The 17,561-nt window shown below is 37.3% G+C and overlaps 1 protein-coding gene across 1 annotated transcript; it reads left to right on the top strand.

Annotated features, from left to right (window-relative positions):
- Positions 1-2,493: 2,493 nt before the first annotated feature.
- On the top strand, positions 2,494-6,865 carry LOC110870349 (zinc finger MYM-type protein 1-like). The gene is made up of 3 exons (XM_022119534.1): positions 2,494-2,547; positions 4,324-6,318; positions 6,428-6,865. Exons 1-3 carry the CDS (start codon positions 2,494-2,496, stop codon positions 6,863-6,865), a joined length of 2,487 nt encoding a protein of 828 aa, XP_021975226.1.
- Positions 6,866-17,561: the final 10,696 nt, after the last annotated feature.

Here is a 17,561-nt window from a genome sequence, read left to right as displayed (position 1 = left end):
GAGAGTTCCACATTAAATAACCATTTAAGTTCCATCTCTCCTCCTATGTGGGACAAGGTGCTACTTTCCCTTTAGTTTCAACATTGAATGTTCCAAACACCCAACTTTGAGCATTGATATCTCATTCATCTTAGCTCGGTTTTGGACGTGGTTTAGTTCGTTGCGAAGCTCTTCCAACATAGAACACAAACCCACAAATAAATACATAAAACCCGCTCATTTTATTATATTTATTTCTATTCCAAAATAGGAAAAAATCATTTTCCTATATTTGTGAAAAATGCTATTTTCACTTATTTTCCAACAGTAAGAAATATGGGCTGTCAACCATTATACAATTTCATCTCAAGTTCCAAAATTACTTTTCAAATCTTTATAATAAGTTAATAACAATTGTTTTTTTATCAAAATTAAATGTTTGTATCAATGGATTAAGATCAAACAGTCAAGTAAAAACAAAATTGAATGTATAGACGCAAATTTATGTGAGCAAAGCAGAAATTAAAAATAGCAAGTCAAAGCATAATTAACCACCATAAATCACAAGCAGTTTTACTGGATTTATAGGCATTCTATACGCTGAGACGTAGAATGTACCTTAGAATAGAAAATGGGTGGGAAATAAGGAGCTTCCAAGTCTTCCAACCGATATTCCAAGTCTTCCAACCGATAAATTTTGGTCCAATTGAATCAAAAAATATGAATAATATCCAGATATATGGTCTCCAAATTAGCCTAATAAATGTAATAAAATTATTATATCCTACATTCAAAGGAAAAAATGAATTTGGATATAACGAGGAGACGTTTAAATCTTACACAATTAACAAAAAAGGTAATATTAAATATTGAACTCGCCCGTCTAATAGTAAAAAATGACGGACAATTTTTATGTATCAAATCATAGGTATTTCGTTGGTTCATAAAATAAAGTAAGTACAGAAGTAATCAAAGATACCCAAACCCCCAAAATGTTGCTACAATACCAATAACAAAAGAAGATAATAAATAAAGCAAGACATGTTATTGTTTTAAATTGGGGTCAGTCCCACCATCATTACATTTTCTTCTCATAGTTAACCCATTAACAAAATCTTCATTCATCGGTCACCATCATTGTTAACTGAGCGGCCGTTAACAACTTATGTGAAACTGGTAACAAAGCCTTAGTTAACCCACAACAACCAGCCTTACTAGTATCGCCTCATTTTGATGGTTTTCTAATATTCATGTTGAAAATTTATTTAAGAGAAAAATGCCCGGATAGTCCCTGTGGTTTGCTCATTTTTCACCTTTAATCCCTAAGTTTATAAAATTACAGCTATAGTCCGCAACTTTTGCAATTTCGTTCCCGGATAGTCTCTTGCGCGGATGGGGGCTAGTTTTGTTGTTAAGTGGATGTGAAATTACTAAAATACCCTTACTACAAAACAAAATAATAAAAACAATAAAACATTTATAAATTCAATAAGCCCCATCCAACCCCTCACCCAATCAAACACCTCCAATCTTTCTTTGTGGGACCCACCATCTCCATCTTCTACCTATTCCACCCACCTTTCCATATACCTCCCCACTGATAGTGCAAATAGGGATTTTTTTCTCTGCTGATACCATAGTAGCACTTTCTTTGATCAATGTAACTACCATTATCCAAACTCAGTGAAGACCCTTTACTCTGTCGTTACCAACAATTTATTTTATGGAAGTCGGCGTTTGTTAGAAACCACATGAGTGATATTATAGAATAATGTGTGTTACTGCAATGGATGTGGGGTACTTTTCCCAAGGACCTGCTATTGCTTTATTTTGTGCAGCAACAACTTTCATAGTTGTTCCACGGGATACCCAAGTTAACAAGCATTTCTGCACTGCACATACAAAAGAATATCGATTTCAGAATCTTTAAACAAGTTATAAAATGAATGAACATCAAAAACCGTTTTAAAGGATAGGATAACGCTTTCTTTATGGCGTGGTAATATACCTAATTTCGCCAGTGAACGCGCCACCTTTCTTAACCCAACAATTTTGGGCTGCAACTTGAAAGTGGGACTTCAGTGCACTTTTAACGCATTGGATGAACACAAACAGCGGGCTCACCACAATCTCTGCAAAAATGGAGAAACTAGTTGGATTAATGATATGCATATCGATATACCTAACCAAATGTTTACGGATTCCAATAATCATGATGCCAAATGATCACTCGTTTGACCAATTATGGGCTGGAATTGCTTACCTACAACATCTGCAGATGGCACCTGACCACCATTAAGTGTTGACACAATTTGCTTAACCTCGTCTTTAGTCTATTCTACAACCAAAATTTTCAAATAATTTTATCAACAAAAAGAAATCCAGACATCCGGTTGCTAATTTTTACTAAGGAAAAGGTGACTGCTTGTGGTGTACAATTCAAATTAGCACAAAGATCTCTTTCCCTGGGTGGAGAGGGTGGTGTCATGGTGGTTAGAGGGTGATGTGGTGGCGATGGTTGTTGTGGTGGAGTGTGGTGGCGGGAGAGTGAAGCTGAATGTGGATGGGGTGGGTCTCAGACTACCCACTATATTGACCAAATTGCACAAACGGTTGCCACTTGGCAAATAAGACAAAATTATAGGAAATTATTTTAATTAAATAATTGAAATTTATGGACAACCGGGTTGGTATGGCAACCAATGGTTGCAACCAACAACCAACATAATATTAATTCTTTATTCTTTTTTATATTATTTAACTTCTATTTCTTTATAATATTTAATTCTTTTTCCTTTTTTATTATTTAACTTCTATTTCTTTATATAATAAAATACTAGTTTAGGTTGGGTAGGGTTGTGATAGTGGGTGAAAAATTCGATTGGGTTGGGTTGTGTAAGTGGAAGAGAGAGAAATTAGTATTTTAATAAAAGATTAGGTTAGGTTGGATTGTGATAGTGGATAGTTTCACAAAGAAAGATTGGAAGGGTTTGATTGGATGAGGGGTTGAGTGGGGCCCATTGAATTTATAAATATTTATTTTTTTTATTATTTTGTTTTGTAGCAAGGACATTTTAGTTATTTCGCACTCAGTTACACCAAAAACTAACCTCCATCTGCGTAAGGGACTATCCGAGAACGAAATTACAAAACTATAACTGTAATTTTAAAAAGTTGAGGACTAAAGATGAAAAAGGGAAAAAACATATGAATATCGGGACACTTTTCTCTTTATTTAATTAACCGAGGAACATATTTATTTGTGATATTGTCATCCATATTTGACTAATTGACTTTATTTGGTGTCGTCTAATGTTCACGTGAAAGTTTAGTAAACCGAGAACGTATTTATTTGTGAAGATGCGCACGATAAGTGTAAGCGACGAAAAAGGTGTGAAAATAACATGGTCCGAAATGTTCAGTTAAATAGTTTTGCTTGGAATCCTACATGCAACAATGGAGCAAAGTGGGGCATGTGTGTACCTTTCTACGTTAAAATATAACATATTACATGCTTCAATACATTTGGTTAGAGGAAATTATCCTTATATTATCCTTATATTATTATTTTAAGGCTTGGTCTCAGGGTCGGTTATAAGGGTGTTCAGAGTGTGCTTGAGAACAGGGCCCAAATAATTAAAGGGCCCAAATTTTTTTATGTTTTCTTTATATATATTAGCCCAAGGCCCTAAACTTTGTCAAAACCTGATTATAGGCCCAAACCTGCAGGCTGCAGGGAAATCAAAAGTCGCGTGCGACTGACCGACTGTGCGAGGATTTCTGATCAAAAATTCAAAGACCAAAGTCATCGATCAAAGTTCAAACGTTGCAGCCGTATTTCTGCGAATCGCACCTGCCATCGATCATTAAACGCCGCTGCAGTGCTGCACCTTCCCTGCGAATCGCGATTCAGTTCAGGTATTTAAATGTTTTATGTTTGTTTGTTGTCTTTTGAGTTTTGTTTGTCGATAAGTTGATTGATGTTACATCCGCAGGTTCCAAGTTTGTTAATTTATTGTTTGTCGAAATTGAAATAACATTCAGATTATTTATTTGTTTGTCGAAAATTGAAAAACATTCAGATTAAGTGATTAACGAATAACGAACATTGAAATAACATTCAGCTTAATGATGTTACTATTCAACAGATTTCACTTTCAGATTCAGATAATCAGATTTCAGAATTCAGTAACTGTTGTTTCGAGTCTGATTTCTAGTTTAAATGTTTAATGTTGTTTATTTAGATAATTAGATTGATTAAACGGTTATGAATAATGAATGATTGAATGATTTCTAGTTTACTGTTATGAATAACGAATGATTGAATATTTGAATGATTTCTAGTTTACTGTTGTTTATGTAGAAATTATGCCTCCCGTTCCTAAATACAAACACCTATCCGGCCATCAAAAACGTAAGAGGAAGAAGCTAGAGGAAGAGAAAAGAAATGCGGATGAAGTAAAACAAAACCGAATACACAAGTTTTTTTCAAAAGAAACTCAAAGTTCTAGTTCTAACTTGGGTGATGATAATGTGGGTGATGATAATGTAGGTGAAGACAATGTTAATGCTACCGTAGATGAAGAAGCTAATGTGGGCAAAGACAATATGAACGTAGATGTAGACAACATGAACGCAGGTGAAGATAATGTTAATCCCGTTCCGGATATTGATATTTTTGATCCTAGAAATTGGGGTGGGCTTAGTAATGACATGATTAAAGAGTTGGTTATGAAAGGTCCAAAAAGAGATAGGGATGTTGTTAAGGGCCCCGTGGATAAATTTGGAACACATTTTTCTAATACCATGTACACCAGAATTCTATCAAATAGGGAGACGTGCGATAGAGAATGGCTAGTGTATTCAAAAAAACTTGACAAACTCTATTGTTTTTGTTGTAAAGTTTTTAGAACGGGGCATCCGAAAGGTGGGTTGGATGATGAAGGTTATAATGATTGGATACATGCCAGTGGTAGACTTAAACAACATGAAGTTGGTTTAGAACATTTCAAGAATATGAATGAATGGTTTGAATTGCACCAACGGTTGAAATGCAATGAAACAATTGACAAATCGGCATATGAGCAATTTAGAAAAGAAAAAGATTATTGGAAACAAGTCATCTTAAGGATTGTTGCACTTGTGAAGTTTCTTGCAAAATATGGCTTAGCGTTTCGTGGGTCAAATGAGAAGTTGTATAAAAAAGGCAATGGAAACTTTTTGGGTTTGGTTGAGATGTTGGAAGAGTTTGACCTGATTATGAAAGAACATGTGCGCCGAGTTTTGAATGATGAGTGTCATGTACACTTTCTTAGCCACAATATTCAAAACGAGTTGATACAATTATTAGGGGATAAAGTTAGAACCGAAATCATCAAGAAGGTTAAGCAAGCAAAGTATTACTCCATCATCCTCAATTGCACGCCTGATACAAGTCACCAAGAGCAAATGTCCATAATTGTGAGGTATGTGAATTTTAACTCTAGTTCCGTGACCATTGAGGAATCCTTTTTAGGTTTTTTGGTTGTTGATGATACCACGGGTTTAGGACTTTTTGAAGTAACATGTAAGGAATTAGAGTCGCTAGATCTTGATATTGGTGATATGCGTGGTCAAGACTACGATAATGGGGCAAACATGAGAGGAAAAAACAAAGGAGTTCAAACTAGATTTTTAGAAAAAAATCCTAGAGATTTCTATAGTACTTGTGGTTGTCATAGTCTAAATCTAGCATTGTCTGACATGGCTAACACAATTACTAAGTCTAAGGAACTTTTTGGAACAATACAACGGTTATATACTATCTTTGCCCATTCTATTAATAGGTGGAAATTTTTGAAAGACAATGTTAAAGGATTAACTCTTAAATCATTGTCTACGACTCGTTGGGAAAGTCGTATAGATAGTATTAAGCCTATAAGAACTAAACTTGGAGATGTAAGAAAGGCTTTGCGAGAAGTTAGGGGGACGGATAGAGATGCTAAAATCATAAGTGAAGCTAAATCATTAGAAGAGTATGAACTTGGTGATTTTGAATTTTTGGCACAAATTGTCATTTGGTTTGAATTATTATCAAAGGTGAATGTGGCGAGCAAACGGTTGCAAGCAAAAGATGTTGTCCTTGATGTTGTTATTGATGAAGTAGACAAATTAATTAAATTCTTTAAGAATTATAGAGAAGTGGGGTTCTCTAAGGCACTTGATGAATCTAGAGAAATTGCAAATGAAATAGGTGTAAATGCGGAATTTCGTCAAAAACGTGTGATATATAGGAAAAAACAATTTGATGAATCGTCAAGTGTAGAAGAAGTAACATTTTCACCCGAGGAGGATTTTAGAGTAAATTATTTTTTAAGTATTGTTGATCAAGCTATTTTTTCACTTGAAACAAGATTTGAACAATACCAAAAATTCGAAAAAAATATTTGGGTTTTTGTTTCCTAAAAAGTTGAAGACTCTTGATGAAGCCAAGCTTAAGGAGTGTTGTTATCGCCTTGAAGATGCATTGAAGTATGAAGGAGAATCGGATATTGATGCTAAAGAATTGTATACGGAGTTGAAGTTGATTACTACATTTTTACCGAGACACATTGACAACCCTTTTGACGTTTTAGACTATATCTTCCAACGCAGTACTACTTATCCTTATGGTATAAATGCGTATAAAGTGTTGTTGACAATTCCGGTAACCGTTGCATCAGCGGAAAGAAGTTTCTCAAAGTTGAAGTTGTTGAAGACCTATTTACGTTCTACAATGTCACAAGAAAGGCTAAACGGGTTGGCAACAATATCTATTGAAAGTGAAATATTAGATACTATGGATTACAAGGAGTTGATCGAGAGCTTTGCTTCAAAAAATGCTAGGAGAACCACACTGTTTGCTTAGCAAGTAAGTTCGATACTTTAATCGTTTTTGCTATACTATTTTTGTTAATTTGTTTTCTCTATTTCATAACAATTATCGTAGTATTATGAATTTTTAGTTATATGATTGAATGACTGATGAGTTTATGTTATATGAAGATTTGCGAATAGGGCCTAAATTTTTTATCTCGAACAGGGCCAAAATTTTTTTTGGGATTTTCGGAGACGGCCCTGCTTGGTCTATTCGCACACAACATTTGTCTTTTTGCACATCAAAAGTGCCGCGCTATGGCCAAAGCGGGGCGCTTTGGTCTTGGTCAACAGACAAGGACTGACTGTCAGTCCTTGTCTGTTGACCAAGACCAAAGCGCCCCGCTTTGGCCATAGCATGGCGCTTTGGATGATTTTTTTTTGGTTTTTGGAAACAGGTGGGATGTGGGTTAGTTTGGTAGGGATTTTTGGTTGGATTAGTTTGGTAGGGATTTTTGGATGAAAAAATTTTATTTGAGTTTTATTACATATAATTCATAGTTGTTTTATAATTACGTCATTACATCATTATTTTTATAGAACGTATATAATATAAGTTCTTAACGTAGTTTATTTTGTTAAATTAAACGAACACGTTAAATAAAATGTACAGAAAGCCATAAGAATTAAACGTAAACAATCCAAAACCAACGTGATATAAATAGAAGATTAACTACAATATATATATATATATATATATATATATATCAGTTTGTACATACAAAACAAAAATGTACAACTGAGTACATAATACATAACAAAACACTAAACAAACAAACTAAGCTACTAATCCTCGTGTGGTGGGGACGGTGGGAGGGGAAGTGGAGGCAACCCAGCGACCTCTCGTAGAGCAACGAGCGTCTCGACGATCCAGTCAATGCGTGCGCCCTGGCGTCAGAGGCGCCGGTCGAAGTCCCGAGCCACCTCACGCGCTGCCGGAGGCAGGTCAGCATAAACGTGCTGCGGGTACTGTGGCGGCTCAGGAGCTGGCTGAACTGGTGGTACCGGGATCTCCTCGACCTGCTCCTCCTGAGCCGGATCCTCGAATACAGGCTGAGGCTGAGCCTGAGGCTCGCCCTGAGGCTGATCGAGGCCCAGAGCCTGTAGCTGAGCCTGCCGAGCGGCCTCCTGAACATGAGGAGGGGCTAACACTCCAGGCCTCACCTCAATAACAACCGGGATGACCTCCGGCAACACCTCCGGCTGCCAAATCAGCCCGTCACGACCCTTGAACCTCAGACCAACATCAAAGACACGGGAGATCTGCATGCTAGATACTAACGCGCGGCCCAACGTAGTCGACGGGATCGGCGCGGACAGCTCCGGATCACTCTCGGGCACGATCCCTAACGAGCGTGCAATGGCGGTGATGTATGAGCCACCGTGCAGCTTCCCGCAGAGCTGCCGGTGGTATGCTGTGGCAAAGTAATCTGCCAGGCAGCCTGCTAGATCGCAGGTCTGGCCGCGAAGTAGGCAGTATAGAAAGAAAAGGTCACTGAGGTTGACCTTCTCCCTGCTGGTACCCCGCGGCACGATAGATGACCCGATAATATGGTGCAGGTATCGGTACAAGGGGTCTCTAATAGTGGTGGCCTTTTGCCATTATTTCCCAAAGGGAACCCTGGAAATGGCCCTCCAGAAACTAATAAGTGTCTGCCTGTCCATCTGCCTAACCCCCTGCGTATGTAAATCAGTCTTAGGACCGAGCTTGATCATCGGGAAATCAGGGTGTAGGTTGAGCGGTTTGGTATTCTTTTGTCTTCTAGAATCTTCGGGTGATATGTACGAGCTGTGACGGGGAAGATCGTCTGAGGCCTCGACCCAAGTTTCTTCCGACGGAATGTACGAGCTTTTTCTAGCGGCTTCAACCTTCCTTTCTTCCTGCGTTTTCAATGTTGGGCGACTACGAGTTTTCTTCAGAACAGCATGAGGTTTTTTGTTATTGTTCCCTGGATTGAGGATTTGCTGAAACTTTTCAAAGAAGCTCCTTTTCACTTGAGGGGGTGTTGGATCGATCTGTTGTTTCAATTTTTCAAATTTCGCGTCTACATCGATATCCTCTATGTTATTCCTTGCAGGCTTGAAGTCAAGCTTCTTCCAGAACACGTCTATGTGTGTGATCCGGATTTGCTGACCTGTGGATGAAAATAAATTAGGTGGCAAAATCATAACGAGAAAGGTCAAAAATATTAATAATTACCGTTATTTTCCATCTTTTCCAAACGACAGGCACATGGCAAACCACAGCTGGTAAAAAGTTGGCAACCACAGCTTGCACCGTAGGCTCTCAACCCGTCTTCCTTACGTTTTAGTTCTATACTCAAAAGCTCAATCGCATATATTGAAACCTTTTTGAGAATATATGCAAGCATGGGCTGATCCTTGTGGTGCTTCATCACTTTTCGGAGGCTGGTTTCAAAGCTAGTTCTAATCTCGGCGTATTGTCTATCAACAACATGATCAACATACAGTACAAGTTTATCCAGTGTGTTGCGATGACTTGGAAAGTGACTTTTTAGTGTTGCATGCATGCCCTCAACCCTGTTGGTCGTAGTTTGGTGAAAGTTGATAGTTTTGTTAATCCAGCAAGATACAAACTTTTCACGGTACGGATCCAACCAAGATTTCATCAAATAATCAAAAACCTCTTAAATTAAAAAACGTAAATAGTCAGTTTTTGTTATTATATAAAATTTGAACATAATTATGTAAGAAATACTCACGTTCACTGTAACAACTCTCATTAAAATTTATAATTAGAATGATAATTAGTCAATAAGGAAACCCTAATTGAGACACCCAAGTAATTCCGCACTAACCCTAAAATTTTCGGAACAATCGGAATTAGGATCAGGGCCCATAAAACTCAAGGGGGGCAAACCCTAGTGGATAATTATCCATCAAATTCGTTGTCACAATTGAAATTAAGAAAACTATTGAGTCTGGCAAGCTAATCCCGAACTCAGCTAGTCTACATAAATAGACTGCACCCCTTACGGACCGTAAGGGGAAATGCCATACGGTCCGTAAGAGTGTCCCAAAATTCACTATAAATAGCAGACCTTGGCAGTAGCTTTTAGAAGTTAAAACGACGTCCCAACTTTCTGTATACGTCGAATTAGCACAGAAATACTACAATTAAACACACACTGCACTCGAATCGCTGCCGCAAAACAGGGTAATTACTCGATCGCTATTACGATTCATTTTCCGAGATCAATATATCCAAAGAATGTTTAAGTGCCGCCCACATTGGGTTATACTTTGTCGTTCGTCGTTAAATCGATGAATGTTTAAGTATTGCACTTTGTCGTTCATTGTGAGAATTTGATTTCGTGAGTTATCGTGACTGCTGTATTGATCACTAACCCAGTTTTGTGTGCATTATTATTGAAATTAGGTTAACCAGGCTAAATCATATTCTATCCCTATTAAATCTGCAATGTGAGTCATTCTCTCTTTTTATCAAATGTTTTACAATACTCCAAATTATTTTCAGAATTATAATTACAGTGATTAAGTTGATGTAATCACCAAATTACAGCCAGTATGTGGGGTATTGTGCACATTACTACTGTTTTTATCACTTTAGGTGGGCGAACCTAAATTTAGTGATACGTCATTCATTGGGGCAGCCAATGGTGATATGACCACTGTCATAGATCCGGCCGAGTGACAAATAATGTGGGTAGTTGGTTGATATCAGAAACATATGTAAAAGATCTTAATACTGTGAATTATAACAAATGTGTCGTTTTCAGTAAACTAAATGATTCACTCAGTATTTCCCCGCTGACAAAAAACCTTTTTCAAACATGTTTCAGGTGATCTACTGTAATTCAGGAAAAGTGTCGGGGAGCATTTCAAGCTTAAGATAGTGGCTCAGTATAAAATAAAGAAATATGTTTTGAAATAAAGATTTATCAGAAAAATCTTATTATTGTAAATTATCGGGGTTTTAGCCCGAATTGTAAAATAAAATAATCGGGAAAAGTTTTTAGCTTTATAACGATCCTGATGTTAAAGAATTCCGCTGCTAAAATCACATAAATAAATATCACGGGATTTCTGTCTCGCGGCTCCTGAAACGGGTCAAACCGGGTCGGGGGCCGTGACAGAAATAAGGTGGTATCAGAGCCACTGAGTTAAGCTAATTAAGTATTTAACAGATACTTAATTTTTCCTGATTACTATTATGTGATTATGTGTTTTATTAAACTGACTATTTGTTAGTTACAGTATGGGTAAGCAAAAGTTGCAAGATATCTATCTTAAATTAGATAGGTCAGTCTACGAAGGGGGAAGTTCATCCAAAACTAAATTTTCAAAACTCCCTACAATCCCTGAAGAAGGAATATTTGTGCGAAAAGCACAATATGAAAAACCGCTTTCTCCTTGAAAAAGGAGTATGATTATTAAGAAAAGTAAAGAGCAAATCCGAGAAAAGAGGATTAAAAAGGAAACCCATGAATTAATCAATAAATCACCTTGGGAAGATAAGCTAGATGAGAAATGGGCAAATTTGTATATGCTAGCCACTGTAGCAGAACATGCAAATCTTTAAATACCCTAAGTCTAGTAATAGCACTTCTCAGTAAATAAATAAATAAATCTGAGTGTGTTCTTTCCTGTTATTTTGTACAAATAGTGTGCAATAAAACTTCGATGTTTATTTGTTAAACTTTGTTCCAAAGTTTTAACTTAGCATTTCTGTGCATTTTGCATATATGCTACACAGCATGAGCGAGATATCTGAAGCATTTCAGAACCTCAATCTTTACCCGGTGAATATAGAAGTTTCCCAAGAGTTTACTGGATACTTTGCTGATGTGGACCAACCTGTAGAATTCCATGCTCCACCTTTGACAAAGCCAAAACGAAAGAAAAAGAAGAATTACGTGTGGGGACATCGTATCCGTAGGAAAAAGCCAGTCCCGAAACTTCCTAAAATAAACAATCCTTTAGAAATAGAAAAAGAAACTGGTAAACAGCCGGAGATGGAAATTGAAGTTAAGAAAGATTCTAGGCAAATGGAGATACAGTTTGAGGAATATTCTCAAGAAATAGAAATGGAAGTAGGGCAAGGTTCTAGACCAACACAGATAGAAATCGGAGAGAGCTCCAATCAAAACCAAAACCAGGAAATAACTTTTCAGGATGAAATAGATTTTCTATTGGCAAACTGTGAAACTATTCAGCCTGTCAATACGAATGTTTTTACCTATCCTAGTGAAAATCCACTCCCTATGAATTTTGCACCAGCAATCCCAGAACCAATAGTCCACGCTCAACCTATAGAAATGGAAGAATGGTGGACGAATGATTGGCAATTTCAAAATATTGTCAACGACCCTTATTCCTTCCTTCCGCAATTCGATCCAGAACCCCTACCTAATCCACCAATGAGCACTGAGAATATGGCTGAACTTCGCCATTTCGGTGAAGAGTTGATGGATGCAGGGAATAGAATCAGGGAGATAGGGGGACAGATTGCCTGGAAATATGATGAAAGGGAAATGCGTTTTTAGAACAACAAATGGTGAGGGATAGGAAGGTGGTAAAACTATAGTTGTGTAATAGGATATAGTGAAATCAGTCTGTAACATAACTCCGAATAAAACTTTGTAAAATATCTGTGTGTAGTGATGCATACTATAACGGATATGAAATGGAATCGAGAAATCGATAGTTTTGACTATACGTGTATTATAAATTGTCTGATTGTTTATGTATGATTACTATTTATCAAATACTAATAAAAATTATTATATATTATCAGATGGCAAATAGTGGTAATGAACCAGTAAATGAGGTTAATCAGTCGGAGCAACATCCAGGGGATCAATATATGACTAGACAAGATATTGAAAATATTGTTGCTCAAGGGATAGCCAATGCTAGTCCAGCATTTGTTGCTGCTGTAAAAAGTCCAATCGAACCGCAACATATCATTCCTAGTAAACGTACTACTGAAGATAACTTCAGTAATAGTATAAACGGTGGCCATAATCATGTTAATCATGATAATGAATCCCAGCACACGCCGCTCCCTAAGAAACGGAAGGCTGCAACACCTGGTTGCACTTTCAAAGAATTCCTTGCTTGTAAACCCACTGAATTTGCAGGCAATGAAGGGGCAACTGCATCACTGCGTTGGTTAGAGAAAACCGAAGCAGTAATTGCAATAAGTAAGTGTGCCAAAGATGATCAGGTCATGTACGCATCAAATCTGTTTAAAGAAGGAGCACTCGAATGGTGGAACACTGTGTTACAAGCTAAAGGAAGAGATAGGGCTTATGCTATGACGTGGGAAGAATTTAAGAATCTCGTAGAAAGAAAATTCTGTCCTGAGTATGAAAAGGAACAAATGGCAAATAAGTTCCTAACTCATCGGATGTTAGGTGTGGATTGTCGTGGTTATACTTCGACATTCTTCGAATATGCTAGAGTGGTACCTAACCTGGCTTCGCCAGAACCGGTACTCATTTCTCGCTATATTTGGGGATTAATTAGCATAATTCGCAATATCGTTAAGGCTGCGAGACCTCGCACTATTGACGATGTAGTAGAATTAGCTAACACCCTAACCGATGAACTGATACGTACAAGAGATGAAGATAGGAAGAAGGAACTAGCTCAGAAAATTACCCAAGGATTTAGAGTGGGTAATAGTAGGAATTTCAAGGAAAGAGGAACAGGGCAATCCTCAACTTTGCCATTCTGCAAAATTTGCAAAAAGAATCATTTTGGAAAATGTAACAAACTTTGCAATTTTTGCAAAACGATAGGACATCGTGAAGAAAACTGCAGGAAGAAATCCATAATTTGTTACAATTGTGGAGAAGCCGGACATTTCAAAACAGAATGTCCTAAGTTAGCCAACCCAGTAGACAACAAACCCAAAGCGACCGAAGGAGCTACTAAGAAGAATGCCAGAGCATTCCAGCTAACCACTCAAGAAGCAGAGCTCATTCCGGATGTCATCGTCGGTACGTTTCTAGTTCACAACGTTTATGCAAAAGTATTATTTGAGTCTGGTGCAAACCAAAGTTTTATAAATACTTCATTCTGTCAAGCTCTTAAGTTACCCTTAACTACCGTTAGGCAGATTTTTACAGTCGAAACTGTAGATGGGAGTTCAGTAAAAATCAATCAGGTTTTGCAAAAAGTAGAAATAGAACTCTCAGGTCATAAATTTGCTGCAAAGCTATTGCCTATGAAATTTTCTGAATTTGATGTTGTGTTAGGAATGGATTGGTTAATAGCCAACCATGCTCAAATCATTTGTGATAGAAACTCTATAGAAATTCAATCACCTACTGGGAAAGTAATCATGATTACAGGAGATAAACCTCGAAAGCCGCTGAAGTTCATATCAGTAATGAAAGTTACTAATTATGAAGGGAAACAAGGAATAGTATATATGATTTCAGTAATCATTTGTACTAAAGGAAAAGAACTTAAGGAAATTCCTGTAGTCTCAGAATACCCAGATGTATTTCCGGAAGATTTACCTGGGTTACCACCAGATAGGGAGGTAGAATTTAGGATTCATCTAATTCCAGGAACTACACCGATAGCCAAGGCACCCTATCGATTAGCTCCTACCGAAATGCTAGAATTAAAGAAGCAATTAGATGAATTACTAAGCAAAGGATTTATACAACCTAGTTCATCCCCTTGGGGTGCACCAGTGTTGTTTGTGAAAAAGAAAGATGGATCGATGAGAATGTGTATCGATTATAGAGAGTTGAATAAGGTTACAATTAAGAATCGATACCCATTACCTAGGATTGATGATCTTTTTGATCAATTACAAAGCGCTAAATATTTTTCTAAGATAGATTTACGCTCCGGATATCATCAATTAAAGGTTCAAGAAGAAGACATACCTAAAACTGCTTTTAGAACTAGGTATGGACATTATGAGTTTACAGTCATGCCCTTTGGATTAACTAATGCACCTGCAGCGTTTATGGACATGATGAACAGGATCTGTAAACCATATTGGATAAATTTGTAATTGTTTTCATAGACGATATACTTATTTATTCAAAAAGTCAGGTCGAACATTGTCAACATTTGCATGCACTCTTAACTTTGTTAAGAAAAGAAAAGTTGTACGCTAAATTCTCGAAGTGTGAATTTTGGCTACAAGAAGTGCAATTTTTAGGACACATGGTGAATCACGAAGGTATTCACGTAGATCCTGCTAAGATAGAAGCAATTACCAATTGGAAGGTTCCGCAAACTGCAATGGAAATTAGAAGTTTTATAGGATTAGCTGGATATTATAGACGGTTTATTAAGGATTTTTCCAAGATAGTTATACCATTAACTAAGCTAACCTGTAAAGCCACTAAGTTTGAGTGGGGACCTAAACAAGAAGAAGCTTTCAGAATCTTAAAACAGAAATCAACCAATGCTCCAATCTTAGCCTTACCAGAAGGAACAGAAGATTTTGAGGTATATTGTGATGCTTCAAAATTAGGATACGGATGTGTGTTGATGCAACGCAAGAAGGTAATTGCATATGCTTCCAGACAATTGAAGAAGCACGAAGAAAACTATACGACTCATGATTTAGAATTAGGAGCTATAGTTTTTGCCCTTAAGATATGGAGACATTATCTGTATGGAAGTAAGTTTACTGTTTATACAGATCATAAGAGTTTAAGGTATATATTTGGGCAAAAAGAGTTAAACATGAGGCAAAGAAGATGGATGGAAATCCTGAGTGATTACGACTGTGATATTCAATATCACGAAGGAAAGGCAAACGTAGTCGCAGACGCCTTAAGTCGTAAGTATCATGAGAAGCAAAGACGAGTCCGTGCTCTTAGAATAAATCTACAAGTAGATTTAATGGAACAATTAAAGGAAATTCAGGAAACGGCAATCAAGGACGATGCCGAAGGAATGAAAGGTTACCTAAAAGAATTGGAACAAGGAAATGATGGAATTTGGAAATTCCACAAAAGCAGAATTTGGGTACCTAAACAGGGAAATTTAAGGTTAAAGATTTTAGACGAAGCTCATAAATCTAGGTATACTTTACATCCAGGAAACAATAAGATTTAAGAAAGAATTTCTGGTGGATAGGAATGAAGAAGGATATAGCCGAATACGTATCTAAGTGTTTAACTTGTTCACAAGTTAAAGCCGAACATCAGAAACCTTCAGGTCTGCTACAACAGTTAGAAATGCCTGTATGGAAATGGGAACTCATAACAATGGACTTTGTTACTAAGTTACCCAAAACCAGAAAAGGTAATGATGCCATTTGGGTGATCGTAGACCGATTAACCAAATCCGCTCATTTTCTACCAATAAAGGAAACCTTTAATATGGAAAGGTTAGCCAAGTTGTACGTAGATGAAATAGTATCCTTACATGGAGTTCCACTCTCCATTGTATCGGATAGAGATAGTCGTTTCACTTCCCGTTTCTGGACAAGTTTCCAAGAATCAATGGGAACCCGACTCAATTTAAGTACTGCACATCATCCACAAACAGACGGACAAAGTGAAAGGACGATCCAAACTCTAGAAGACATGCTCCGAGCATGTGTAATTGACTTTGGTGGTAATTGGGATAACCATTTACCATTAATCGAATTCTCCTATAATAATAGTTATCACTAAAGCATTGATGCCGCTCCATTCGAAGCACTGTATGGACGCAAGTGCAGAACTCCAGTATGTTGGGCAGAAATAGGAGAAAGTCAATTATCAGGTCCAGAAATCGTGCAAGAAACCACTGACAAGATAACACAAATCAAGGAAAGACTAAAGACGGCTCGAGATCGCCAGAAGAGCTATGCAGACAATCGCCGCAAGCCACTAGAATTCCAGATAGGAGATAAAGTACTTTTAAAAGTTTCTCCTTGGAAAGGAGTCGTACGATTCAGTAAGAAAGGAAAACTGAGTCCAAGATATGTTGGACCATTCCCAGTGATTCAACGAATCGGACCAGTTGCTTATCGCTTACAACTACCAGAAGAACTAGCTGGAGTACATGATGTATTTCATGTATCTAATCTTAAGAAATGTCTATCAGACGAATCCCTGGTAGTACCTCTTCAAGATGTGGAGGTAAATGAAAAGCTATAATTCATAGAGAAACCTTTACAAATAGAAGATAAGAAAATCAAGTTTCTCAAACACAAGCGACTAGTACTGGTGAAAGTCAAATGGAATTCAAAGAGAGGACCAGAATATACTTGGGAACTGAAGTCAGAAATGAAGCGGAAATACCCTCATCTATTTCAATAAATCTCGAGGACGAGATTTTTCTTAAGGTGGGGAGGATGTAACAACTCTCATTAAAATTTATAATTAGAATGATAATTAGTCAATAAGGAAACCCTAATTGAGACACCCAAGTAATTCCGCACTAACCCTAAAATTTTCGGAACAATCGGAATTAGGATCAGGGCCCCTAAAACTCAAGGGGGGGCAAACCCTAGTGGATAATTATCCATCAAATTCGTTGTCACAATTGAAATTAAGAAAACTATTGAGTCAGCCAAGCTAGTCCCGAACTCAGCTAGTCTACATAAATAGACTGCACCCCTTACGGACCGTAAATGCCATACGGTCCGTAAGAGTGTCACAAAATTCACTATAAATAGCAGACCTTGGCAGTAGCTTTTAGAAGTTAAAACGACGTCCCAACTTTCTGTATAC

The sequence above is a fragment of the Helianthus annuus genome, chromosome 8 (assembly GCF_002127325.2).
Source record: "Helianthus annuus cultivar XRQ/B chromosome 8, HanXRQr2.0-SUNRISE, whole genome shotgun sequence".
Lineage (NCBI taxonomy): Eukaryota > Viridiplantae > Streptophyta > Magnoliopsida > Asterales > Asteraceae > Helianthus > Helianthus annuus.
This window is presented reverse-complemented; position numbering and strand designations above follow the sequence as displayed.

Bases quoted from the DNA above. Each gene is read 5' to 3' on its own strand.
- LOC110870349 (XM_022119534.1), top strand. From the start codon at position 2,494: ATGGTTGTTGTGGTGGAGTGTGGTGGCGGGAGAGTGAAGCTGAATGTG. The intron at 2,548-4,323 runs GTGGGTCTCAGA...AATGATTTCTAG, and splicing joins TGAAGCTGAATGTGGATGGG to TTTACTGTTGTTTATGTAGA. The intron at 6,319-6,427 runs GTAAATTATTTT...TTTCCTAAAAAG, and splicing joins CACCCGAGGAGGATTTTAGA to TTGAAGACTCTTGATGAAGC.